The 27,561-nt window shown below is 50.3% G+C and overlaps 1 protein-coding gene across 1 annotated transcript in view; it reads right to left on the bottom strand.

Moving 5' to 3' along the window:
* Positions 1 to 27,561, bottom strand: part of LOC139059365 (mucin-4-like) — a 140,795-nt gene that overhangs the window by 103,017 nt on the left and 10,217 nt on the right. Inside the window, exon 3 of the mRNA XM_070537668.1 lies at positions 15,231 to 15,438. Within this exon, the coding sequence (XP_070393769.1) occupies positions 15,231 to 15,438 (208 nt within the window). The remainder of the gene's footprint in view (positions 1 to 15,230; positions 15,439 to 27,561) is intronic.

Raw genomic sequence — 27,561 nt, 5'->3', positions numbered from 1 at the left:
TGGTCTGGACTTAAGTGCTCCCGTGGTTCGGGGCTGGTTGAGCGTTCAAAACTATATTCGAAATTAGCAAGGCCCGACGGCTGCGGTACGGATAAGCAGTGTGGCCAAAGTTGAATTCTTACGCGGGCTGCCGCGGCCAAACGCGAGCGCACGAACTGCAAAGCTCGGCTGAGATGTTCACAGCAGCGCATGCTGTCGGCGGACTACGTACTTCTGTAGTCACACACACACACACACACACACACACACACACACACACAACATTGGCGATCGAATGCCCGCTTGCACGCCGGTGAAGTCTAAACAGAGCCCCGTTTAGGCCGACACTTTGCGCCCTTCCCTTCCCTGGCCTTCTCTCTGCACTCCTATATATATACTGCGCTGTAGTGCGCACTGCCTTATAACCCCGTCTATTCCCAGTAGCCGTCACATCGTGCTGCAAGCCGGCTTCCCGATTCGTCCGGCTCCACTCGGCGCGGGGCGGAGAGTTCACGCCTATATTTATATAGGAACCCGGTCTTCCTATAAAGAGAGAAAACAGTGAACACGAGTGCGTATACCGTGCACGGCCATGCAAAGAGCTCCGCTCGGCCGGCGGTCGACGTGCGTGCCACTGTTTTTTAACACATTCCAGTCGTAAGCGTTAACAGCTCCTGCAAAGAATATTAAGCCGAGTCAAACTTACTTAGAGACGAAGCTTGCCCAAGAGAGCTGCACTGCACGGAAAAGGAGTACAGCGCCTTGGTGAGAGAGGGTGCTTGTTCAGAAAGCACAGATTTGTGCGCCGATCTGTGCATCAAAGCGAAAGTTGGAACAGTGTTTTTATTCATCATAGCCCAATTTTCTCATCAGGTAGTTACAACGAGTGTGAGTGAACATGGCTGAGAGTGAGTACACGGAGCGCAAAAACATTGGTGAGCTAGTGTGACTGAGTATCCACTCATTCTGACGACATATATACCCTGTGGCACAAGTGCTGCCACGCGCATACGCGCGCGTGTGTGTGTGTGTGTGTGTGTGTGTGTGTGTGTGTGTGTGTGTGTGTGTGTGTGTGTGTGTGTTGTTGTTGTTGTTGTTGTTGTTGTTGTTGTTGTTGTTGTTGTTGTTGTTGTTGTTGTTGTTGTTGTTGTTGTTGAACCCTGTTGTTTCTCGCCACATTGAAGGATCCGTGAAAATTAGCAATCAACCGAAGTCGCCGAAAACTGGCCCACAACATGGCCCCACTCTCTCGCTCTCAGCGTGGCATCTCGCGATGATTCCGCGGATATATACGTACGGCGTGGTAAAGGAAACCAGCGCTGTAAACACCACGCAGTGTGCCTCGCTTACAGAGAAACAGGACGCTCGAGGGAGGAACATCCCGGGCCATCGCAATTTGCGCCGCACCGCCCCGATATAGAAAGCCGAGCGCCGACCAACGCCGCGCGCGTACAATTATTCATCTCTCCCCGGCAACGCTTATGCGGCGGGAGTGGCCATCATAGCGCTGCAAAGGCTGCGTGTGTACGCGCTCAAGTCGCATATGTCGCGCGTATACACACGCGCAGCGCCGCAGGCGAAGCGCATGCATCATCCGAGTGCGTGCGTGCGCGCGAAGATTAAATTGAGAACGTTGATGCACGCGTACACAGGCCGAGAGAAAACGAGTCTCAACCGTTTACACGTAGAGGCGCCGCGCGGCAAACACCTGGCGGCCGCTCAGTCATGGCGAGCTGTATAGTAGTATGGCGCTCGGCCTCGCGACTTCTGCAGTAGGCAGCAAAGCGCACCTGTATGCATTAGCTGTACGCAAGTGTAATGCGGTGGCAACGACGGGGGCGGCGGCGTACGGCGTATTCGCAGCTGCACAAACCGTGTTGCCTGTGCGTTCTCCTGCCTCGGGTGCGTGCACGGTCGCAGGTTCGACACCATGCGCCGTGTTGCGGCGACGCTGCGATGGAGCTGAACGCAAGAAACACCTCTCTGCGTGCCTACATCGGGAAAAATAACCTGAACTGAGAGGCTCCTTTCTTAGTTACAATCACATGAAGCTGTCTTTTCGTTCACTTTCACTCCCCTTTTCCTTATTATTTATACGTTTCAAAAGTATACAACAGTTAATCTTCCTTACGTTTCTTTCCGGCTTCGCTGTTCGTTTGCTTCGTATGATTGTAGCTGTGTATGCCAAAATTTCGTGGGACATTGATGGCGCCAGAGGAGGCGCAACTTAATCCGGAAGCCTGCGCTTAGGGTACTCCTTATACAGGCAGCTAGCTAGCCGATAGCTTTATGTCTCGATCGAACGATAAGTCAATTCACTGATAGATCGATCGATCGGTGTAGCACGGTAACAACACCGATGGAACACGGCTGCGTTCTGTGACCTCCCTGCAGCCATCCACGAAGCAAAACAATACGAGCGGGCAATCCTCGTTCAGCTAAAATAATGCCCATTTCACACATAAAAAACACATAAGAGAAAATAAAAGAAGACATAGGCTACGTGGTAATCAAACAGCGGACAAAGCAGCAGTAAATGTGGGAGCTCGCAGCTTCACAAACTGGCCAATCATGTTTCGAGCCAGGCGGCGTGCAAAAATATTCTGGCATCTCGGCTGTGGAACACCGTGCGGTGGTTCCCTCCGTATACGAACCGCGATTCAAAAGCAAGTTTCCCACGAGCGTCGCTTTGCGATCAAGGGACAACAACGCGCCGCCTTCTCGTTCCTCCCTATGCACGCACCGGATTTTCACGGCCATTCTAGTATTAACCAGACTTTTTAATCGAGCATCGAGGACTGCTGCTCTTTCGTGCTGCACGTGGAGTCTGAGTACGACAACTGAGCGCCGAACTCCAGCGTGGCAGCGTCATTACAGAGACTCGGAGGTCCGCAGCTTCGTCAAAAAGTTCGTCAAATGAGACTATGCTTCCCTCAAGGGTTTACTTGAGCAGCTCGAGGATGTTGTATTACTATGGTGCTACTGGGCGCAAAGGAAGAGGAATGTATTCGCATTAGTCGAGCAGCTATAGGCAAGCCCACGCTCTTTCTCACCCTCGGCACGCCCGGTTGGTGTCCACAACCATCGCCTCCTCGAACTCATCGACAGAATCAAAGAGCTGGTCGAGGCAAACCACCGCAGCGTCGACGCCGTAGCCAGCTACCCGCAAAATGCTTCGCGCAACTTCGATTCCCACGGTATACGTGGGATCTGCATAACTATACATATATAAGCATGATGTTTCTTCGCCCTCCCCTCCCCCCATATGCTATACGTTGCGATACACACTATCGCGGAGCATGGTCGAGGGAAAACTTCTCGTCTTCGTGACTGTTCCTATTTACCCCTCGGCCTCGCATGCAGGCACTCAAAGTACAGCGCGTGTTCGCACCGTGAGCTGTCCGGATGTGCGGCGACGCTCCGCGACTCGGATGCGGTGTAGACGGCGCCGACGCGAAGGCGCGCGTCGCAGTGGCGACACTGCTATGCATGCGTGCAAGCGTCGTCGATAGCAGTGCGCGTGACGACCTCCTTACGCATGTACGCCCACCGGTCAATTAACGCGGCGCAGCCGAGCAAGCAGCATGCAATGTCGCGGAAGGGAAATAAAAAGCTAACCGGCGGTCTTGCAGGAAGCCGTTACGTTTTTCTCCGTCCATTCACGCATAGTGCAATGTAACATTCCATTGGTGAGATTGAAAAAAAAAAAGCGTTTCCTTCATTTTAAAAATCGCCTGTGACAAATAGCACAAATCTAAACCTTCAGCTAGATTACCCGATGAGGTGGCCATTACATGTACGATAAATCAAAGTGGTCAACTGAATAAACGACATAATTAAACCGATTATTCTGTAACTAATTACGCCATAGCACGTATCTCTATCTACGAATTGTAGCTATAGTGAGCTTGCAAGACATACCTATCGTCTTGGAACGAATTCTGAAGATCTCACCGGTTTCGAGGTGTGCGCCATCAAACTTGCGGTAAAAATGCACGGTTGCTCCACTTACTTTTTTAGGAAAACCCCGTTTTATGCATTAACGCGCAAAAGTAAGTGGAATGCCAATGCATTTCGTCGTGCACATTGAGAATCGATATCTCGAAACCGGTGTAGTCCTGAGATTTCGTTATAAATGGATATGCCTTTCGAGCTCACTGGCTACGATTCGTACGTTGAAATATGTGTGGTAAAGTAATTAATTAAAATTAAATTAGTGTGATTATGTTAATTATTCGATTAAGGATTTTGATTTCTCAAAGAACTAATGGCCGCCTCAAAGTAATTTAGCTCAATGTTTAGAGTTGTGCTATATGCCACAGGTAATTTTTAAAAAATTTTAGTGCCGCTAAAAAACGAACACTTGGTATTAGCAATAGTACATTGCAGACTGACTTCAATACTTTTCAGAGCTAATTCAAAAACTAAAACGCAATATATTCATACTGAGTATGAAGGGAGATACCTGCGGAAGTGTATGGAAGTGGTTCAGTCACTTTCTTGACGCCAGGTTTCGATAAAATTGACACCCATTTGGCTTACGCCGCTAAAGCGCCACAGAGGACGAAAAGCAAACACGAAGTGTGCTTCGAATATCCCGAAATCACATGAACATCCGGGATGCAGCTCAAGCATTGCAACCCGCCTCACGATTTTGCATCTTCCTCTATCGGTTCATACAAACAAAAGCAGTTTTTGCCGTCCATATCAAAATGAGGAGAAGGTCATTTTGTCCACATACATGGAGGTCCTGCTTCTGCATTTAATCGGGATATTTACACAAAGAGTTGGTTTTCCACGCTTGTAACACACCAGTGAGTAATGAGAACCGACACTGCAAAGTGATTACGCCCTCGAGCTGCCTTCCGATCTCAGAAGGATGTGGAACCGTGCGCGCCCGTCGAATAGTGCGAACAGGGCTTCAGCGAAGAGTGATAGCTGTGACGGAAATTTCGTCCGCGTCGTGAAGTTCAGAAGGCAATATCGCAGGTGCGAAGCTTAGCGCATGACGGGTGCCTTCTAGCGTGTAGTTAAACATTCCGCAGTTGCTATGACAACGCGAGAGAAAAGCAGATAGGACACGCCGGGTGAAATTATAAAGAAATGAAATCTAGTAAGAAATCAGAGAAATTTCTGAAACAATTCCAGGCAAAATCGACTGTCAGTGGTTGTAGCAACATATGTAGCAGCATCACCACAAGCAGCGCCTGTAGCAACATGCATCACCAGCACCAAGGGCGGCTCTAAAGGCGGGCGGCCGACCCCGCGCCCAGCCCTACAGATATTTCTTCCTGCGTCCCCTCCCCCTTATCGCCCCCTCTCCCCGTCCTGGCACCATCAAGTGCAAAGTGACGTAGTGCCCGCCTGCCCCCGAATGAAAAGAAAAAAATCACCGCCCATGCACTCCGTACAGATGGTTAACTAGCGAAGCTGAAACGTGCGGCCCCGGTGTTACTGGGTTAATCTCGGCGGTTCATTAAACGACGGCTTGGTAGGCAGCCGGATCCTCGGTACGCATTTGCTGCTTGCGCTCCGCTGCCGAGCCTGTTTTGTGCCCCGGCTGCAGCATCGGCACGGCGTAGACGAGCTCGTTCCCGGTTCTGCTCGCGGCGTTGCTGATCGAAAGCTGCCTGCTCCTCAGGAGCACGTATGACGCGTGGGATACCCATTTCGGAGCCGGAGAGAAACTGCTACGCGCGCACTCGGCTGCGACTGCGGCTGCGGAGAGCAACGACGTCACTACTGGCGCAGCCAATCGCTTGCACCTTCCTGTTTTTCGCGCATGCGCAGTGGGTTGCGCGGGAGGAGTTCTCGGCATACAGGCGGCAGACGGACGGACGGACGAATACGAATCGGCTAGCCATATACAGCTTCGATGTAAAAACGTGCGAGATCGTCGATAAAAACAACAATCACCAGGCAACCTGAACGACTACAACGCGAGAAGCCTTCTATCTGCTGGAAGCGGCAAAGAGGCTACACACCGCTACTCCCAGCTAGAGGCGCACAAGTCTGAGACGCAAGTCCAAAGAAGCACGAAGCCTATATTTACGCTGGACCTAATAGAACTCGTATATGCGTTCTCATCTGGGAGTCTTCCAGCTGACCCTGCAATGGCAAGAAAGAAAGTAGGAACGGTACCCTAATTTCCCCGGCATGACGCCGTAAAATGGCACTGCTCTGTTTTATATGTCTTGCAATTAGCCGGCCAATGAGGCGAGCAGGTCTATTGAGAAAGTACAGCCTAAACCAGACTTTCCTAGAGGGTTCGGGCAGGTCGTAACGATTAGAAGAGCGGGTCAAAACAAGTTATCTTATTTAGTTCGTTACTCACGACTCCAATGTGTTCTTCGAAAGTCATTAGTGTCGGCACGAGGGGAAAAAAAACGAAACTCGACTCTGCGCTCGCCATTTCTTCCACGCGCATCAACCTCAATGTAGCGGGCCGCTTTCACACTATAAGTATACGCATATCAGATCAGCGGCATAGTACGCTGAACTGTCTTTCCTATATGTATACGCACGACGATCGTCCATTCCTATCTGGCTTTCATCTGGCTCGCAACACAACACGTACTTTGTCCGTCGTCCCGACTTGGGTGTCATTTGCGATCGAGCGAATCGCGCCGCTAGCTGCGAATCTCTGTATACTATACGAGCAGATCTGGAACACGACACGCACGTGCCACGACACGCGCGCGGCCGAGAAAACGACGAGCGCGCCGCGCCACGTATAGACAAGAACGGCACCGAGAGCGGCGCTGCTGCGCCGGCGTTGAGAGCGCCGCATGCGGAGCAAAATTCTATTAGCCGGTGGTACCCCTCTCCCATCTCTCGTTCGCGCCGCCTTGATTGCCTCCTGCACTGCTCGTGTTTGGGCACGTTTCGCGCCGCGCGCGGTGTGTGCGCGTGGACATTTCCTTCGAAGGGCGGTGTACAGTCTCTCTCACATTTAGGGGAAAACTCGAAGCGCAGCAGCTCGCGCAGATGCTCGAGGGGCGGGATCTTGAACGGCGTCGTCTGCTACGGCGGTGCACGCTGGCCGCATTGTCGAGAAACGTTCTACTGTCAGGTGCAGGGCGCTGATCACATCGTTACTGCGTGAAAGGAGCCGGTATTCTTTGCTAAGCGTTGCGCGACGCCCACTGATACGCCTCGAATGTAACTTCATCGCTGCATGGCAGTCATAGACGACGTACTGATTCCATACATTCTTGACGGCCCGTTTCTGGAAGGCGACTATATATTCTAACGCGATAGGACGCCGATCCACACTGCTCGTGCTGTGCAAGAACTGCTAGAAGAGCGCGCAGTCACTCTCTTGGAGCGGCCGCCTCAATCCCCGGGCGCCAACATCATTTAAAATGTCTGGGGCTCGTTGAAAGTATCGCCGGCGCAACATCCCCTCTATCAGTCGCCCGAGGATAGGCTTCGATCCACCATCGTCAGTGACTGAGACGTGCAGCGAATGAACACATCCCTGATCAAGTCATTCTACACTTCACTGCCTTCCAGGATGAGCGCTGTCATCGCTGCCGCTGGGGACATGACGAGATACTAACTGAAGTTCCGAGCGTGACGTGTCCAATTCCCCACCGGCGGGCAGGGTCTGTCTGGTGTAGCGAATGATTATCGAGAAAAATCACTTCCAGCTCATTGTCTGAACCTAAAACGTTCATTTAATCGTGTCCGTTTGTTTCACCGTGTTCGACTCCCATTGTTGAGTGCTTTGTTTTCCTTTCGAGTCAAACAAAGACTGAGCACGTTGCGCGCACATCTTGGTGCGTTTTGTCGCTGCTCATTACGGTAGCACATACAGTGAAGAAATATACGTGCACACGCTCAGTACTCCGGCCCTTCGAAAGAACAAATGAACCATGTTGTCAAAAGAAGTTTGTGGAACTCCATTAGCGCCAATGAAGGATCAGAGTGTGGCGACGCACAACGTTTAGTAAAGAATATCAGCTCAGTTCCCGCAGTACCGATGAAATCGGTGCACTGCCCCTGACAGTACCACGCTTCCCGAAAATGCGGCCAGCGCGCGCCGCCGTAGCAGACGACGCAGATCACGACACCGCCCCTCAAGCGTGTGCGCCTGCTCGAGCTGCTGCCGCCGCACGACTCCATTGCTTGCCGCATCGCGATGCAATACATTCCGAGTTTTCCCCTTAGTGTGAAACAAACTGCACACGCTATATTTGCCTTTAAGAAGATCGGTACGCTTGACGATTATTTTTATATGGCTGCAATGCGGCGAAAGGGCAGCGTCTGCTTAACCATGTAAGGGACGCTGAGCAGGTAATTGGAAACGACATCGTATGTGCCGCCGGAAAAATCGTCAGCACATACGATGCGGCACATACATACGGCACCTACGAGCTAAAGTCATTTTTGCAGTTTCTCACATTATGTTTGCTACAAATCCGTGTTGTCTCTGATGGCGACAACGGACTTCTATCGACACTGTGCGGAAATAAACAAGATATATCGCTGCATAGCACAAGTACGACATGCGCACACAACTTTAACTAGTACGTCCCCTACAATATGGAATAGAGGCAGCAATGTAGACAGCTTGGTCATTTTTTAACAGTACTCAAGAGACGGAAGTTGAAAGTATTATTAATCATTCCTGCTTCAGCAATGCCGGCGCGACCAAGACGCGGGTGTGTATCGTCCAGTAACCCGATCGATCGGTGCGATGGTGAAGCGGGAATGAACTCCGGTCATGTTCAATGCATCATGCACATATTCAATTTCTCGGCACGCGTGAACTTCGGCCACTGCTAGCGCATACAACAGACGTGGTTTCCATTCTTAGACAGCGCACACACAAACGAAACACGAGAAAGAAGACAGGACAAGCACTCGTTGAACTTAAAGTTTTTGTATGAATAAAAGGATTATGTACCGAGTAATTATTAATTTCACGTGGGTTAGATATAGAAACCGTCATACACTCAGGAGTGATCAATAAACGATCTCGCTTCGTTTGCCAGATGTTTACTTCGCTCGGCGCACCGCAGTAATCCATGTCTGTCGTCTGCTTCTTTCGTACCATTTTCTTGTGAATCGGTATAATTTCACTGGTGGCATCAACCTTTTCATGTTTACATTGCTGTCGTGACAGTTAACAACACAATAATAATTTCCGGTCATCCGAAGAGGCGCCGTCGCAAACAAGAGACGTTTCGCGCGCAGCGCGAACTGAACGCGGGCGCGACCGCGAAGAGAAGCGGCGACGGAAAGCTACACCTTTTTCGCGTGCAGCGCGCGCTCAGCCTGGCCTCCTCTGGCTCAGCGCGAGCGAAGGGAACCGGCGGAAGCAAACCCCCGGGGGATTGGAAACCGTGCCGCCAGGGGAGAAACGAGCGCTGGCGTCTCGGGCGAAACTTGGCGTGCGCTCGTCTATACAAGAGTGTCCCAACCGCGTGTGTATAATAGGCGACGCCGCGCTGCCACACCATCGCCGCAGCGCTCTCGCGCGTCCTCACAGCGAGACGCACTTCCGCGCATCCGCAAGCGAGGCAAGCAGTCGCGAGGATGCGGCAGCGGGGCGATCTCGTGTGCTGCGGCAGGTCGGCGAAGTGGAACGGGCGCCACTGCGGCGGCGCCGCCGTCGCCGTACACGAACGCAAACGCACGCACAGTATCGGAGAGCACGATCTCGTTCTCTCTGCCCGGCTGTTCTCAGGCGCCCCGACGCGTTTCGTGCGAATGGAGGCTGGCTCCTCCAGGCGCGAAACAGCTCTCAGCGCGGGTGGGATGCATGCACAGTTCGACACGTGATTTTCCTAAATAAGCTGGGCCGCGATAAATATCCGAACAGCGTGTAACAATATCGCGCGCGATATTGTATCAGTCGCACCTCTATTTAAAGGAGTCGTGCTTGCGGAAGAATATATATATATATTGTACTGTAAAATAGGGAGCAGTGGGGCTGTGGCTAGGAGAGAGACAACGACGACGAGAAAGAACAACCTTGTTTCGGTGCTCGGTCGGCTACACTACCTCTCGCTGCTCCAACGTTCTAGTCGCGAACGCTTACTGCTCAAAGTGCTTCGCGACATTTGGTGGAGGTGCTGGACTTATTGCCCACCTGGAACTCCGAAGCCGGACGATCCCTGTCACATCTCCCATGCCTGAGGAGACTAGTCCTACCGAGGCTCTCCTCTCCTGTATCCTATGCTCCTGGCTCGCTAGTGCGGCTTTGGGTGCCAGCCTCTACCACTGGACTGTCACCGAAACTCGCGTCGAAGTACCAAAGCCCATACCGCGTGATGAAACAAACGTCTCCAGTCAACTATATTGTGGAACACCTCGAGCTACCTTTGGATCATCGCCGTCGTGGACGCGAAATTGTGCATGCCCAGCGTCTCAAGCCCTACTATGATCCGCCTGTGCTGTCCTCCCGTAGGTCGCCGGGACGGCTTCCTTCTCCGCGGGGGAGATAACTGTACTGTAAAATAGGGAGCAGTGGGGCTGTGGCTAGGAGAGAGACAACGACGACGAGAAAGAACAACCTTGTTTCGGTGCTCGGTCGGCTACACTACCTCTAGTCGCGAACGCTTACTGCTCAAAGTGCTTCGCGACAATATATATATATATATATATATATATATATATATATATATATATATATATATATATATATATATATATAAACGAGAAGAAAGGGGGTTAACCGAGGGACCCAATAATTATTAGTCATATGATGAGAAGCCAACAAACACTGACACCAAGTACAACATAGGGGAAATTGCATGTGCTTAATAAATGAAATAAAGTAATGATAAATTAATGGAAATTAAAGTGGATGAAAAAACAACTTGCCGCAGGTGGGAACCGATCCCACAACCTTCGCATGTCGCGTGCGATGCTCTACCAATTGAGCTACCGCGGCGGCGTTTCCCCATTCACTTTCTTGGGTATTTATGTGTACTAGTAGAACCCTGGGAGTGTTAGCCAGCGCCCCCACTCACAGACCTTGGCGGCGGACGTGGAACGTCTTATTTGCCGCAGGCGTCACGAAAACGTGATCTTTACGGGTGAAGGGAACTGGTCAATAAACCCACATATGCTACCTGAAGGCATCAATGTTGCCGGATTCGAGACCCTCGTTAAGTAATAAACGAGAAGAAAGGGGGTTAACCGAGGGACCCAGTAATTATTAGTCATATAATGAGAAGCCAACAAACACTGACACCAAGTACAACATAGGGGAAATTGCATGTGCTTAATAAATGAAATAAAGTAATAATAAATTAATGTAAATTAAAGTGGATGAAAAAACACGTTCCACGTCCACGTTCCACGTCCGCCGCCAAGGTCTGTGAGTGGGGGCGCTGGCTAACACTCCCAGGGTTCTACTAGTACACATAAATACCCAAGAAAGTGGATGGGGAAACGCCGCCGCGGTAGCTCAATTGGTAGAGCATCGCACGCGACATGCGAAGGTTGTGGGTTCGGTTCCCACCTGCGGCAAGTTGTTTTTTCATCCACTTTAATTTCCATTAATTTATCATTACTTTATTTAATTTATTAAGCACATGCAATTTCCCCTATGTTGTACTTGGTGTCAGTGTTTGTTGGCTTCTCATTATATATATATATATATATATATATATATATATATATATATATATATATATATATATATATATATATATATATATATATATATATATATATATATATTGGTAGAGCATCGCACGCGAAATGCGGAGTTTGTGGGTTCGGTTCCCACCTGCGGCAAGTTGTTTTTTATGCACTTTGATTTGCCTTAATTTGTCGTTTCTTTATTTCATTTGTTAAGCACAAGTAATTTCCTCTATGCTGTCCTTGGTGTCAATGTTTGTTGGCTTCTCATGATATGACTAATAAAAATCGGGCCCCTCGGTTAACCCCCTTTCTTCTCGTGTTTATATATATATATATATATATATATATATCTGATTATGAGGATTCCGGATTAATTATGGCTGTCTGGCATTCTTTAACCTGCACCTAAACCTAATACGCGCAAGTTTTTGCATTTCGCACCCACAGAAGGACCGGGATCGAACTCACGACCTCAAGGTCAGTAACTCAATGGCCATATCGCCGGTTACGAAGCTACCGGTTACCAAGCTACCGCGGCGGGTAAACTATTCAGGTCCAAAGCGCACGTTGAAATATGTTACAGCGAAGCTGTTTATGGCTAGGGTTCCGTGACATTTTCCATGTGTGCGAGCAAAAACTACCATCATCAGCAATGGCTCCTGCCACTTCTCGCGCGTTCGTCGTTGTCACCATCTTCCACAGTTGGCTCCGTTGCCGCTCATCACGCCAGCGTTCCCACACTGCCCCTCGCACTCGTGCCACTTCTCGCGCCTTTGTCGTCGTCGTCTTCCACAGCTGGCTCCGATGGCGCTCATCATGCCAGCGTTCGCATACTGACCCTCCCTCTGCAAAGGCGTGGACGGCACTGGCCAGTCGTTGCGGTGATTTCGGTCTCAAATTCTTTGCCTCAATACATCGCGAAATGAAAACACGAATGTATATAACGAATGTGTAACACGAATGAACGCGAATGTATAAAAATAAATGTGTGCGTACCTTTCGTCACGATGACCGCCGATGAAGACAATAAATGTGTTCGTACCTTTGTTCAAAATTCTGTGTCACCACTTAGTCGTTTGCTAAACAGCTTCTACAGTCATCTACTGTCACAAAGTAGAATGGATCATGCATTCTTTTGGAAGATAAGCTTTCCTGAAACTGTTAAATGCTATAGAACATGTTCATCTTCTGCATCGCGTTTTGCGGCATAACGACTATGTGCTTGCGCGGCAAATCAGCAAGACGCGTGATCCACGCATTACACTGCCTTCGGTATGGGCCCAGTTTTCAGTACACCATTTCCGGGATCAGCCTCGTTAGAAAAGGCTTTTCTCTAGGATGGCGGCCAACTTTGGTTGGGATTAAACCGACCGAGAAGATGCGCCAAGCACGGCAAGGCATCGAATGGCTTCGCTCTAAGAAAGGTATATCGTGCACTTGAATGGTGTGTGTTCGTTGCAGTGAGGCTATTTATGTGACGTTTGTTGTTTGATTGTGTGATTCCGCCGGGAAGAGAGCCAGGCACAAGATATACATCCCAAGGGTATATAGTATACATGAATATGTACTTAACCCGATTCGTTATACGATTACCGTCCTGTGTGTGAGCCACTCGACAAGACAACGAAAGCACCAAGCTGCAGCCATGTTCAGCAAATTCCTAGTGGTTTCGCCAAGAAAGCTTCGATATCACTTATATACGGTAATGTTCTAATGATTTAGCAAGGAAATCGTCTTGAATCAAATAGGCATTCCCGAACGGCAGTGCAAATCGTCAATGTCCAATGACGTGATTTATTATTATTATTATTATTATTATTATTATTATTATTATTATTATTATTATTATTATTATTATTCGCATTTATTTTTCACCGCCACAAAGCACACGGGCCTCTGTTCCACGGCAAGGTTGAACGCACAATTGCGATTCTTTTTTAGTGTGCGTCTTTTGCGGCGATCAGCCTCCACCGAAGCTGTCCCTCCGCGGTCCTTCTTCATTTTTCATTCTTTTTTCCCGCGCAGTACTCGTTCACTCTTAGCACCTGCACGATAGCGTTATAGCGCGAACACGGACTCCGAGAAGTGCGTACACAAGCTTATCGCAAATCGCCCTAAACGGCAGCTTATAATAGATCGCTGCGCAGTTGTTTCGGGAGAGACAAACCACCGCCAAATGGAGTGGACGATAATTTTTCTTGAAGCAGAAGGGAAAAGAGAGGGCGGAGAGGAGGAAGGCGGCGACGTATAGGCCGCAGCGCGAGACACGTACGTTCGTTATCACGAGGGAAGCAGTAAATAAAACTCGTTAAACTGCGGCTACAGAAGTCGACGCGGCGGTTGTCGAGCGCGCCCCGTGCAGAGGAGCCATAATCGGGCAGCGATCCGCGGACTCGACCGCGGGATTTGCAGGCGTAGACCGCAGCCGCTCCACCAGATAATAAACAGAAAAAAAAATGCATAAAAGATGCAACTTGTTAGGCAGCGCGGTGAAGAGGAAAGGAAAGCGTTGATAACGAGAAAGGGCAGAACAGAAGCCGTTAAAGAAGCGGGCAGTGGGGCCACATTCCACAAGAGGTCACTGCTTCTCGGATATTTTTTTCTATATTTTTTTTCAGACATTCGAGAAGGGAGGCTGCGGAGTTTACAAAGAAAGAAGAAGAAAACCAACAAGATAGTCGTTTCCGAGCGCATGTGTGCACAGTGTCAGATTTGTTCCGTCAGGGCCAGGTTGTAGTTCCGGTAATTGTGAAAACCTGCGCCTTCCGACTAGTGATATGCATCTAGGAAGGTCAACGGCCCCCTTTTTTTTATTATATATTCATCATCACCAGCAGCAGCAGCAGCCTGTTTTATGCCCGCTGCAGGAAGAAGGCCTCTCCCTGCGATCTCCAATCACCCTTGTCCCGCACCAACCGATTCCACCTATTTTTCTATATTCATTAATTTACTGTCAATTAGTACAAGAAAAGACGATGCGGAGTTGCAGGAGATCTGATAGTATGGAGTTGCAAAACCGCCAAAGGGAAAACTGTCAGACTGCCAGTGTTGCCATGAGTACTACTTAACATTATTACAATAACACATTACAACATTACAATAATATTATAACAAAACGTCACTGGCGAACAAGCAATGATAACAGAGTGAAATAGGCTAACTTAGCCAGGCTTAAAAGATTAAACGGGCACAATTTTAAACCACAGTTTCAGAAAAACAGACCAAACAATAGATAACGCCTGGATTACCCCCTGAAGTTATGGACTCTCGGAATCGGCGCGCGACGATCGGGCAGGAAGCATGCCTTGTCATGGATGCACTCTGACTTACTCGCTATATTGTATTTATTGTATTTTCATGTAAATAGTTTCCTATTACCTCTCTGTCCTCTGTTCGCGACGTCCTGGCACTCGCTCCGACTTGCTCGGTCGCGCGTCCAATGTAGCAGCATATAACTGATGCCCGAGCGAGAAGCGAAACCGAAACTCGTTTGCCGAAAACCTACAACAGCAAATTATTTAGGCTGCGGCTCTGAAGATTACCCGCGTTGTTTCTAGGGCTTCCAAGTCTAGGACCTTCATCTAATGCAGAAAAACGACGAAGAGTCGTAAGTGCCATGTCAGCACTCCGTCAACGAAGTTCTCACTCACCGTTCCCGACGCAGCTGCTGCAGCAGGGAGGCGAGATGTCGCTCGGCGGTCGGGGAGGCGAGCCGGGGCGGGGCCCTAGCGCCGGTCCCGCGGGGCCGCCCGTCCCAGGACCGGCGACCGCAGTTGGCGGCATTGTCGGCGGAAGGACTCCTCGAGTCGGGCACCGCCGCCGGCGGAAACGCCGACGCAGTCCGAGTTACGGCGTTGCCTGCGAATGACCGCCACAGTGGGCGCGGGGATCTCAAGACAACAGCCCCAAAACAGGTCATTAGCCCCCTGCAGCAACTCACAGATCACGAAATCGTCAGCAGTTAATAAGAACACTTTTATCACCGGCCCGAACGTGCAGGTGTCTTGAAAACTTTCCGCTCATAGCACCGGCATTTTCGATCGCCGTGCTGTATGCATCAGTAAGCTAAAGGATACATTAGCACAGCGTGACACGTACGCCGGAGTCCCGGAAGACGTACACCAGAGGAGCAGCGATCGTGCGGCATCTTGGGACGGAGTCATCGTCATGGATGATGCATAACCTCGGTGGTGGAGTTGCAAAAGTATCTGCTGCTTGCATAAAGTGCGGGACTTCGATCCAAGTGCTTGGCTGAGTATAACCACGACGGCTACATTGCTGGAATCGGTGTTGAACGCTACCATGATGTCCGCCGCCAGCTGGCAGAGACACAAACCCGGGAGACGGTGAATTGACAGACGCCGTATGGCATATTAATGTCATCCTGAGTGTGCGACACGGCTTGTCGGGCGGTGTCACAGCGAGCAGCACGCGACACCGTATCGACTGCTACGTCGCTACGCAAGGACAAACGAACGAAATTAAACTAGAACTGCTCACGGCGTTGCTCGAGGCCTGACTCACCGAGCAGCATCGGAGGAAGAGCCCCCGCGGGGTACTGCGAACGTCTGGGCATGGGAGGATCGTATGACCAATTTTCACGACATCACGGCACACTACCAATTACAAAGACGCATATACCCATTCCCTCACGCTAGGTTAGACAGGACGCAAGCAGTACACTTCAGACAATTACAAACAGACTCTTACAGAAACCCCAGACTCATGCACGCCATGTATCCAGACATGTACACTACAAACAGATGCACATCGTGTGGCGAGGTTGCCACACTAAATCACATGTTATGGGAGTGTCGGGACCTAACAAACAAGTCGGGCAGTGCCGACCCCTCCGTCTCTTCCACCGCCAGCCTCCAGTCACGCTGGATGACCGCACTGCTCAGTTCTGACCTGACAGCACAACTCTGGGCCGTCCAGCGAGCTGAGGAAGCCGCTTCGAGACAAGGTCTCGGAACCGCGTCCGCGGCGGGTGCCCAGACCCACTAAAAGACGCCGGACTGAAATCTTGCTGATTTGAAATAAAAGTTTACGCTCTCTGCTCACGGCGACGCTTAGCTATACTAAATATTTGCCGCAATAACTTCTATCGATGCCGCTTGGACGTCCAGGGCACGCGTTTCCATCCGATCCCTTTCTTTGCTGGTCAAGTCGGCTTCGCCATTCGGTATTCAGCTCTCGACTACACGCAGCCACAGCTAAAAGCGCCAGGCACGTCAAGACAGGGACCTTGCAATGATCGTTTATTCGCCCTTCCTCTCTGCATGTGCCCTCTGACACCGGTGACAAGCGCTAGCTACCAGCTTTTATTGGTACCCTATCTGACGAACTTGCGATGGGCTCCCATGCGGAGGAGCTATGAAAACTTCGAGTGCTTGCACGAGACATCGCGTTCGCCATGTGGAACACCCCAAATTTTCAAAACAACCGGCTACGCCACCTGGGCTCCTCACTCCACCTTCGCATCGCAACTGGACTCAGTCGGCGTGAGGCCACCCTGCTTTGCCGGCTATGTGGCTAAGAGTGGCCTTTAGAAAGGCTTCTCTTCTTCGCATGGAACAGGCTTCGACGCTATACGTGTGACTGTGGTCACGAGGAGACATTTCAAGACGTTTTCTGCGACTGTCCTCAGTATACAGTGCACAGAGACGACTGTTCGCAACTGTGCTAGCTCACTTTGATATATCAAAGTGAGCTAGTACAGCTTATGATGGCGGCATTCCAAACTCGTTGGCTCTGATAATGGTATAACATGCCATTATCAAAGCAAACGATTTTGCAATTCTGGCATCATAAACCATCGCAGCGAAGAGTGATGAAGGCACTGATACAGTTTTTAAGAAAAATAGACCTACACACGCGGATGTGGCCTGAATTAGTGTTCGTTGCGCTGCAGGTGATCCTGTGCTGTGATAGCGTGCGGTAACGGCCGTGGTCGTTAGTCTGTGTCCCTATCTCTCTCTATACCTTCTTCCTATCCTTTTAGCTCTCTATCCACCTGCGTCTATAGAGCCACATCATCCATCTAGAACACTATACCATTAATATGAACAAAGTGAGGACCCGTTCTCTCTATGACATACACCACGTGGTGCATATCCTCGGTCGAGGCCATACGCCCGGCGGAGTCTCTCGCCACCGTGGGGTCCGGCCCGAAGCAATCAAATTAACGCGTTCCGCAGATCTCGGCGCAGATCTGCGGAAGGCGAAGGAGGGCGCCGCAGATGGAAGTAGCCGTCAACTCGGCAGCGCCAGAGCAGGCGGGCTTCCCACCGCCCCTACCCCGCACAGGGTCCGAAGAAATAAAGAAAGGCCGTGATCATCCGCCGGCGCCATCAATTTCGAGGTCACGCCGTTCGGGGCGATGTCAGGATGTTGCGACGACAGCGCAGCGGGCAGCGGGGATTTTGAAGGGCACGAGAAGGTTGCCCCAGCAACGGGACCCTTGCCTGCGCGCACGCGCTCTCGCGCACCGACGAGAAGCCCCCAGCGCGCTACAGCCCTGCGCCCGGGCCCGCGGCGCACTGCACAGCGACCCGCAGGACCCGCCCTTGTCGATGATCGTCAGGGATTTATGCAGAACACGCAACAGCGTCGATGCTGCGGCCCCGATGAACGCAGCAAAATATTTTGGGATACCGCGGAGACCAGCTGACAGCACGAAACGGCTCGAGAATGGCTTCGAACTCCCTCCCGTATTTGGCCGCGTTGCTTGAAACAATCATCATGTGCGCGAAGTCACATATACGAGAAAGGAGGAACGCTCGGGATGCACCTGCTACGAAGCCGAAGCCCGAACGTGATCGAATTCGGCGGCGGCATAGCGCGATTAACCGCGAGCTGCTTCCTCTCTCACACCGCGCGGGGCTCCCAATCGAACGAGCAGGTCGAGTGAGTCAACCCGTGCACCTGCTGCGACGCAGGTGAGCTGACTCGACGACCCGTCCCGCCATACGCTATGTGCGATCTCCCGGACATGTCCGACCTCCCGGGCTTGTCATGTTGCTGACAGCCAGTTTTCGATGCGACGAAGCATCCCAACTCGGCACAAGTGACAGCCAAACCAGGGACATCAAGCACAATACCTGCACGTAGTTTTTCTTTTTTATTGTTGTGATAGCAATTATATAAACACTCCAGGCGCATTTCTGCCGCTGCCGTGAAGTTCAATAAGGACGACAAAATCGTCGCGGCGCGCCGCATGCTGCAGTCACGGATTCCAGTGTATGTGGGAGTAAAAGCGTGCGAGAGTGAGCCGGCATCTCGCGCACGCAATAGAGGAAAGCGGGGACGAAGTGCGCCGTCTTCCGTCGCGAGCTAGGCTCAGGGGAAAAGGGGGGGGGGGAGGAGGCTCGATCTACTCCGAGCGGCTTGGTCGGCCACGCGCGCCAATCCGTCCGCGGCCCCGGACAGTTTATCTTGAAAGCGATCTGTAACGGGGACAGACTCCGCCGCGCGCTGCGTCTTCGCGGCTTAGTTCGCGTTGATGCGACACGCAGCACGAAGGTCAATTCGCTCGCTGCCGCGCTTCTTCACCCCAGCGTTTTGACAGCGAGTTTCCGCAGTCATCGAGACAGATGTTCATAAGTTTATACGTAATCGATGCTTCCCCTGAACAACACTCTTTTGCAATGTGATTACCTCTGTTTAAATGATGAATTCGGGACCCCAAAGCGGTGCTACGTAGTGCTGACGCATTTCTCTCGAATTTATCGCTAAATAGTCAGTGACTTCTTTTTTTTTGTGAGAAGTCGTTAACCGCTGCTTTCTCGAGTCAAACCCATATTATGCAACGGATAGAGAGTCTTTCCGCTTCAGCTGTTTGTACCTGAGAAAATAACAAAGGCTGACGAGCCAATGTGAGCGTCCAGCCTCTAGACGACAGCAACGCACATCCTGACCATGACCACCATTCCTGAGCATGCGCCTGAAGAGGGCTAAGTATGCTACACACTCCAACAAAAGTATTCTGACCCGCCGTGGTTGCTCAGTGGCTATGGTGTTGGGCTGCTGAGCACGAGGTCGCGGGATCGAATCCCGGCCACGCCGACCGCATTTCGATGGGGGCGAAATGCGATTAACACCCGTGTACTTAGATTTAGGTGCACGTTAAAGAACACCAGGTGGTCGAAATTTCCGGAGTCCCCAACTACGGCGTGCCTCATAATCAGAAAGTGGTTTTGGCACGTAAAACCCCATAATTAAATTTTTTTTAAAGTATTCTGGAACGTCCCTCCCAGACTCGACATCGAATCTAGAAAGTGGATGGTACCCCACGGCGCTTCCTGTGCGAAAATGTTGCAACCAAATCCGCTCGGCGTATACACGAAGGCACTGTAGTGAAGATTTGCTTCTGAAATCCCTCTTTATGGCAGGTATCACCGAAGAACGTGTCTTCATCAGCCGAGTGGTAGCGCTGTGCTCCACTCGGCATTTGGCAGTTATGAGGATTATTTGTTACATAGTAGCACCCCGTATGACTTCGCTTAGCGCGTATAAGGAAATCCTCACGGAGCTTCTCGGCGCTGCGTAGACGTTGGCATCACTGTTGTCACTTTTCTTTTTGTCAGTCTGGAGAGGGTTAACCTGCTATACGAAGGTCACACCGTCACGTTGCAGCAGCTCCTCGGCATTATGGCTATCACACGATGATAGCTCGCGGATGCTCGCGGACGGGAGCGTGCACAATCTTGAACTGTCGAGTCGTCACTATCGAGCAGCGTCTTGTTTCGACATACTATTTACGAGCCTCTGGGTTTGTGGGCCAGCGTTAATGTGGCTGTTGTAGAAAATCCCGCTTTTAACGAAATACAGCTTATAACAAAGTTCGTTCTCCGTTTCGATGAATTCGTTATATTTGATACGCATCCACGTAATAAAGGCACGGCTGCACAAAAGCTTGATGCATGGGAAAAGCAGATTAAACGACGGCAGCGTTCTGTGACAATGCGCCTCATTTCACAGGTTCTCATAAAAAAGCTTTCAGGTAATGAAGTAAAAAAAAAAGACAGAAACATCAACAGCATAACTCCGCATGTCTTAATGTTAAAACGCTTCAAAATACCAAAGAAGATCATGGATGTAATTCCTCACTCCAGAACGTCCGGTATCAGTCAAGTAAACCGCTGCAGTGACAGAGCTTCTGACGGTTTGTCTAGTTCTTCATCGGGCGAAGAGGAAAGAGCGCGCGGCGAGCAATTCCTCCTCTCTTGCTTGTGCGAACCGGTGCGGCGCTGCTTGAATGTGTTGACCTCGCGCGCTGCCGAACTATTTGGAGATACTTTAGCTCGTTCTCCGTAGAATTAACGTGATGTCAAGGTCGTCGGAGAACTACTGTATAGCCTTACTACGCAGTGATAACTACAGTAGGCGGAAATTTCTCTTGGCTACGCAAACATGCGATGTACATCATCAGGCGCGATTTTGTACGTGTTATGAACTATATTTTGGCTGTATTGGGTTTTCGCTCGAGGAGAAGAAAAAGGCATCTGCGAATTTCCCGATTGAATTTGAAAATCTTCTCACTATCTGATCGCTTGGAGTGGGAATTAAAACATAAGAGTGCTCGCGTACGGCCAACCCAATGTCACCCCAAAATATCTAAGTACCAATAGTTAAAATATTTGTGCAAGCCACCGGCATCGCCCTCACGCATTTAATATCTAGTAGACTTGAAATCACTATACTATGTTAACGTCAGCCTCCTGTATGAGACCGATGGCCTTGTTCAACACAGTGCTCACTGCAGTTGGCAAATCAGCACGACACATATAAGATCTGTGCTTCGGCATTGCCTTTTAATGCGTGAGCATTAAAAGACCACCATAAGTTCCCCGCTCCACCTCCATCACGTGACCAGCTTGCTACACTTCACACAAACCTATTTTTCCATTTTGACACACTCCTAACGCTAACGCATTAAAGAAAGAAGAAAAGGTGACTGACGAAGAAGAAATTCCAGTTCTATCCCACGGAATGGCTCATATGCGCCTAATACATTTGTATGCTTCTGCAGCTGGCTTTCTCTGGGCTAATTCAAGAGCTCAAGATCCTAGTCAAGTAATTTCTTGGAGTAGCTCGCTGAACAGAAAATACCATTGGTCCCGCCCTTTTGTTCCCACGGTGTTGTAGGAAGCTTCGTTTCTGAGGCGAAATCAATTCCAATTGGACCCGCTAAGCACTACTGGGACGGGCAAAGGGTTCCAGGCGTTGCCCATGAATGTACTGAAAGAATCTCATTGTGAATCGCTAGCGTCGGCCATGTTCTATACGGGCCGCAGTTGAACTTGCACTTGCTCCATCCAGGCAACAAAAGGAGCCACGTACGGTCATTCTCTCCCTCCGATTCTCTCTTTCAGCCCGGCTTGTGCTCACGGCTATACGCCACTAAACGACTGATCCGTATTCATAAGACGCATAAACACAAGCCGGCTAAGTCCTGCGGCGACTTCATTCCACGACTCTCGCACGTGGTTGACTCTCTGTAGCTAAAGTTGCTGCCAGGCGTTCGCGCTCCGAAATGCACACTGTGACATGCTTCAATCGCACGCTGGTCCGAGAAACACTGGCAACGGTCACTAGATTGTTCGCATGCGCGCTGACCCACCAACTCTTCTCCTCAGGCCCTCGACCTACGTTCGCTGTGGGTGGTTCCGCGGCCAGCGTTAGTTAACTTACTGCGAGCCATTAAATATTCAGCTCGAGTTCCTCGAACTGTGCGTCGGCCGTACTCGTTATCTCTCCGTTTGCTTCAGCACAACACGTGCGCAGCGTTATACAGCCAGGCATGAGGCAGAACAAAACAGCAAACCACGTATACTCGTAAACAAAAGGGCACACAGGTGCGTACTCCCGGCCGCGAGGTTCTTTGAACCTCGTGCGGAGCGGAACGATTAGGAGGAAGCAATGCTCGGGCGCTCTGCAGCCCATCAAGTGCATGATGGCGCGCGCGTTTGCAAAACCGGATCGGCCGGCGAACCATACGGCAGCAGAAAACAACGAAGTTGGCCGAGCACTAACGATATAGGAGGAGAGCAGGAACTGGTTTACCGATCAGCATACTCGTTTCCCTCATCAAGCAGGCGACGAGAAATCGGCAAACAAGAAACGAGCGACGCAAAGCGCATTTCTTCGCGAACGGAAACGTTATCAAGAAATACGAATAAGTTTGGATGCCTGCGGAGGGCATATACAGGAAAGGAGTGCGCGCACAGCGCAACACAGCGCGCGCCGCCTGCGTTTCACGCGCTCCTCGTCCACGTGCTCGCGCACGCATGCATATACGAACGCGCCCAGGGGGCTCATTGAGGCGTGCAGACGCGCCCTTGCAACACGAACGCGATGCCGCGCTCGCTATTTCCATCTCTATCCATCCTCTCGTTGTTCCCTGGCCTTACGACTGCAATTAGCATGGGATTATTGCGAGCCACCCCTAATTAGTATGCAGCGCGCGCGCCCGTGCCGAGGCGCGTGGCGGTGCACAGCGCTGGTGCGGCGTTTTCTTGGGCAGACCCGAGAGGCGACCTCCAGGAAGTGGACGACAAGATGCGCGTCGGCCCGCGTGCAGTATTGCTTGCAACGGCGAACGAGCGCGACGGCAAGTTGTAGGCACACCCACTTATAAGGATTGTTGGAATGCAAGCGCGTGCACGTATCGAGGAAGCTGGGCTCGTGCAGCGCGCTCCCAGGCGCTGGCAAGACGGATGATGACGCAGAGAGACGCCCGGCGCAGCGCATGCGGTCCGTTTTCTATCATTGCAGGCTTCCAGCGCGGCATTTGGTGTAAACAGAACTTCGCATATACCGTCACCAATTTAAAATTAGTTCAGGCTTGCCTCAAGGTCCTCTCCATCTTCCGTCACCTTTTACCGTGCACCAGGCCCGCACCTGCAGTAGCCCCAGGACGATGTTCTGGCCTATAAGGAACCTCCACGTGGGCGTGCTAATCCAAACAGAGACGGGATCGCTGCCTGTTAGGCCAATCAGAGCTGACAATGCGGCGGATTTGACAATATAGCGGAACTTGGCAAGGTCGATCCACAAAATCATACCCGAAGAAGGGCCGGAAATGTGTGTGTCCGGAAGTCAATAAATATTCGCTATGCCCCTCAAAGTCTCAGTAAATGTTCGAATGAGGAGAGGGAAATCTACCGCGCGACGTTCTTGTCAACAGAAACCGAGCACGTGCTCCAAAGTGCATTTGCTTATAAAAGCTGAAATTTGGACGAATTTGTTAGAATGCATACTCGACTTGAAGCGCAAAAAGAAAGAGAAAAACACGTTTCTTGTGCTTCAAGTATACATTTGCTCTAACGAATGACAGTTCGTGACACCTAAAGGAAGTTTAGCTCTGCGCGAATTCCACACTCTACAGAGTCGCCGTAAACACAAGAGATCAGTCACTATATATATATATATATATATATATATATATATATATATATATATATATATATATATATATATATATATATATATACTATAGAGTGTGGAATTCGCACAGAGCTAAACTTCCTTTAGGTGTCACGAACTGACATTCGTAAGAGCAAATGTATACCTGAAGCACAAAAGGCGTGTTTTCTCTTTCTTTTTGCGCTTCAAGTCAAGTATGCATTCTAACAAATTCGTCCAAACTATATATATATATATATATATATATATATATATATATATATATATATATATATATATATATATATATATATATATACTGTATAAAATTGCTAAACTGTGGCATCCGACGGTATGCCACAGTTTTCAGCAATGACAACCGTATATTGGCTTGTCTACACGTGAGCGGACGCTAACGCAATTCCCCACAGATGTACGCTGCTGATAGCGCCGTGACTGTACAAACCATGAGGCAAAGCCATTCACTTCAGGTCAATAAGTTTCTCACTTCACGACAAAACTTGGCACGGTGTGCCACTTACGAGATACAACCGTTCCAGCGTAAGACAGAAGTGGTTTATGCATGACTATACTTGTTCACGTCGAAAAGCCGCCTATCAAGACTCTCTCTCTCTCTCTCTCTCTCTCTCTCTCTCTCTCTCTCTCTCTCTCTCTCCAAAGGAACAGGACCATTCAGTTTTCAATTCAGTTCATCGTCGCAATAAGGGCGCAGCGATGCACATATTCGCCCTTTGCAGGAGCGCGATGCTTCTACACATCTCCTCAGCGGAGCACTAAACTATGCGATATTGTGGAACGAATGAAGAGCCTTACACAAAAGAAGTCTTAGGTGAGCAGCGTCCTCTAAAACTTCCGCGCGACTGTCCCGCAGCATTCCTCAGCTGTATACGTGCGCCACAACGAAAAAAATGAAATTCTTGGGTATTACTTGCCGAAACCACGATTTGACTATGAGGTACGCCATGGTGGGGGACTGTAGGTTTATTTTGACCACCTGAGGTTCTTTAACGTGCACCCACTGCACGGTACACGGGCATTTTTACATTTCGCCCCATTGGAGGTGCAGTCGCCGCGGCCAGGATTCGATCCCGCGACCTCGTGCTTATAGTAGCACAACGCCATAGCCGCTATAAGCCACCACGGCGGTGTTATACGTGCCCCATAGTGGGTCATGGCGTGAAGCAAATGTAGAGTGTCGATGGCAACAACGAACGGTGCGAGAGGTAGGCCCTAGCGGCTTTAAAGGTCAGTTCGTTACTCCGGGGAGAGCTGTCGGTCCTGCAATCGAGCTACCCATCCTGGCATCGTGCGGTGCGCCCTTCGGAGACACGGTGCAAGCACCCGCGTCGGACACCTACGGCACCTGCGCGCATACAAGAACGGTATAGTCACTGCGGCCAAAGCACAAGCTTTATCACCGAGAGTGTCGTGTTTTAACCCACTTCGCACGTTCGCACATACATGCTTTTGAATGCGCATGCATGTGTACAGCGCTCATTCGAGCGTTATAGTCCAAGCTGTACGTCTCAGACATTTCGACGCCGGCAAAGCACCACGGGAACTCGCCAGTCGTTAGCGTACCGTACTCGCTTAAGAAGAAGCGCCGCGGCGTAGCGCATATTGCTGCGTCGGTGAGAAAATTAGCATTCAAAGCAAGCAACCGCTGTCAAGAATGGCGTGCTGCGAAACAAAATTGCCACACAGTTACGACAGGGCGACACGACGCGCACCTCTCCCTCTCCGTCGCTGCAGCTGGGAGGCGTTCAAAGAAGCGACCTTTGCGCTGGAATCCGCCGCCTTCCTCCAGCCCCTTCGACATTGTGACGGAACTAGTTCGGTGCGTGAACAATGATTCCGGAGTTCCCCAACGCGGAGCTGATTTGACACGCATGGACAAGCTGCCGCGGGAACGACGTATTTTTGTGCTTCTCACGGTTCGGAGTGGCACGGAACAACGAGCGACCCTCGTTCGGCAACGATAGTTCCCGGAACGGCACCCGCCAACGCCGTCGTCGGGCATCAGAGCGCGGTTGCCTTTGTGTACGTAAACTGTTCTGCAGAGCAGCGGCGAGTTGGTGATGAGGAAACGAACAGTCACCGCGTCGTAGGACCGGCGGATCGAGTGTATAAAAACTGTGGTTGTGCGAATGCTGAGGACACTTCTCTTGAGCAGTCATGTTAGACTGAGTCACTTCTCTCATGCAGTCATGTTGGACTGTTTTTTTTTCTCAAGCAGTCATGTTAGACTGATTTAATTTCTGTAAATAAACCCTTTTCCTCGTTCTCGATGAGAAGCAGTTCTTCACTTCATCAACGATCTCAGCGTAAATAAGTTGGACGACGGCATGGGCCAGCTACCTTCGAATTCATGCCGTACTCCAATCTTGGCAAAGGACCACGGACGATGGGATTGAGCCCCCAATCCTGACAACTGGCTGACAGCGGTGGGATGGACTTTGCGACATGGTGCTGTATCTGCGGTGAGTGCTTGGTTTTTGCTTTGACTCTCTAGGCTTCATTTTGGGGTTGTTCTGTTTAGAACAGTAGGGAAGCTAGATTGTTGTGTGTTAGCTAGGTTGTGTTTTCCTAGCTAGATTTAGAGAGCAGAATCAAGGCAGTAAAGCAGCAGTCATGGAGTTAAGGACACTGCTGAGAGACGAGTTGTTGATTGTTGGTGAGGAACTGGGCCTAGATGTACGCAAGGAAATGCTCAAATCGGAATTATTGGAGCTAATTTCCAATCAGGCCAGTGAGGAAGATATTGAAATGGGAATGGAACTTCTCAAAAAGAGAGAGAAACGGGAAAGAGAAAGAGAAGAACGGGAAAGAGAAAGAGAAGAACGGGAAAGAGAAAGAGAAAAGCGAGAGAGAGAGGAACGCGATAAAGATCGCGAGTTTCAGTTAAGGAAAATGCAACTTGAACTTGAAAGCAAACGTTTGGAGTTGCCTCAAGGAAGTGAAGGCGCTCTGGGTCGATCAAGTGAGGCAGAATCGTACCGCATGGACAGGCTATTAAAGCCATTTGAGGTCGGGACCGACATAGGCTTGTTCCTAAGCAATTTTGAAAGGACTTGCGAGAAGATGAACTTCGGCCCGAGTACATGGCCACAACGGTTGTTGTCTATGTTGCCGTGTGAGGCGGCGGAAGTAATCGCCAGACTGAGTGTGCAGGATGCATATGATTATGCAAAAGTTAAGGCTAGTCTCCTGAAGAAATACCGCCTTTCAGCCGAAGCTTTTCGGCAAAGGTTTAGGAGCACAGGCAAGAAAGATAGCGAGGGCTATCCGGAGTTTGCATATAGCTTAAAGGCCAACCTAGTCGAGTGGCTTAAAAGCGCGGAAGCGTACGACAGCAGAGACATGATCATTGAATGCATGTGTCTAGAGCAGTTTTACAAAACCATCCCCCAAGCTGTGAAACTGTGGGTGCAAGACAGAGGTAATGTAAACACTGTGGAAAGGGCGGCTGAATTAGCCGAAGAGTACGCAACCCGTAGAAAGTTGAACGCCGAGGAGGGAAACTGGGACGGTCGAAATGGACCGCGGAAACCA

Source organism: Dermacentor albipictus, chromosome 4 (genome assembly GCF_038994185.2).
Source record: "Dermacentor albipictus isolate Rhodes 1998 colony chromosome 4, USDA_Dalb.pri_finalv2, whole genome shotgun sequence".
Classification (NCBI taxonomy): domain Eukaryota; kingdom Metazoa; phylum Arthropoda; class Arachnida; order Ixodida; family Ixodidae; genus Dermacentor; species Dermacentor albipictus.
Note: the sequence above shows the minus strand (reverse complement) of the source record. Positions and strands in the feature narration are given on the sequence as shown.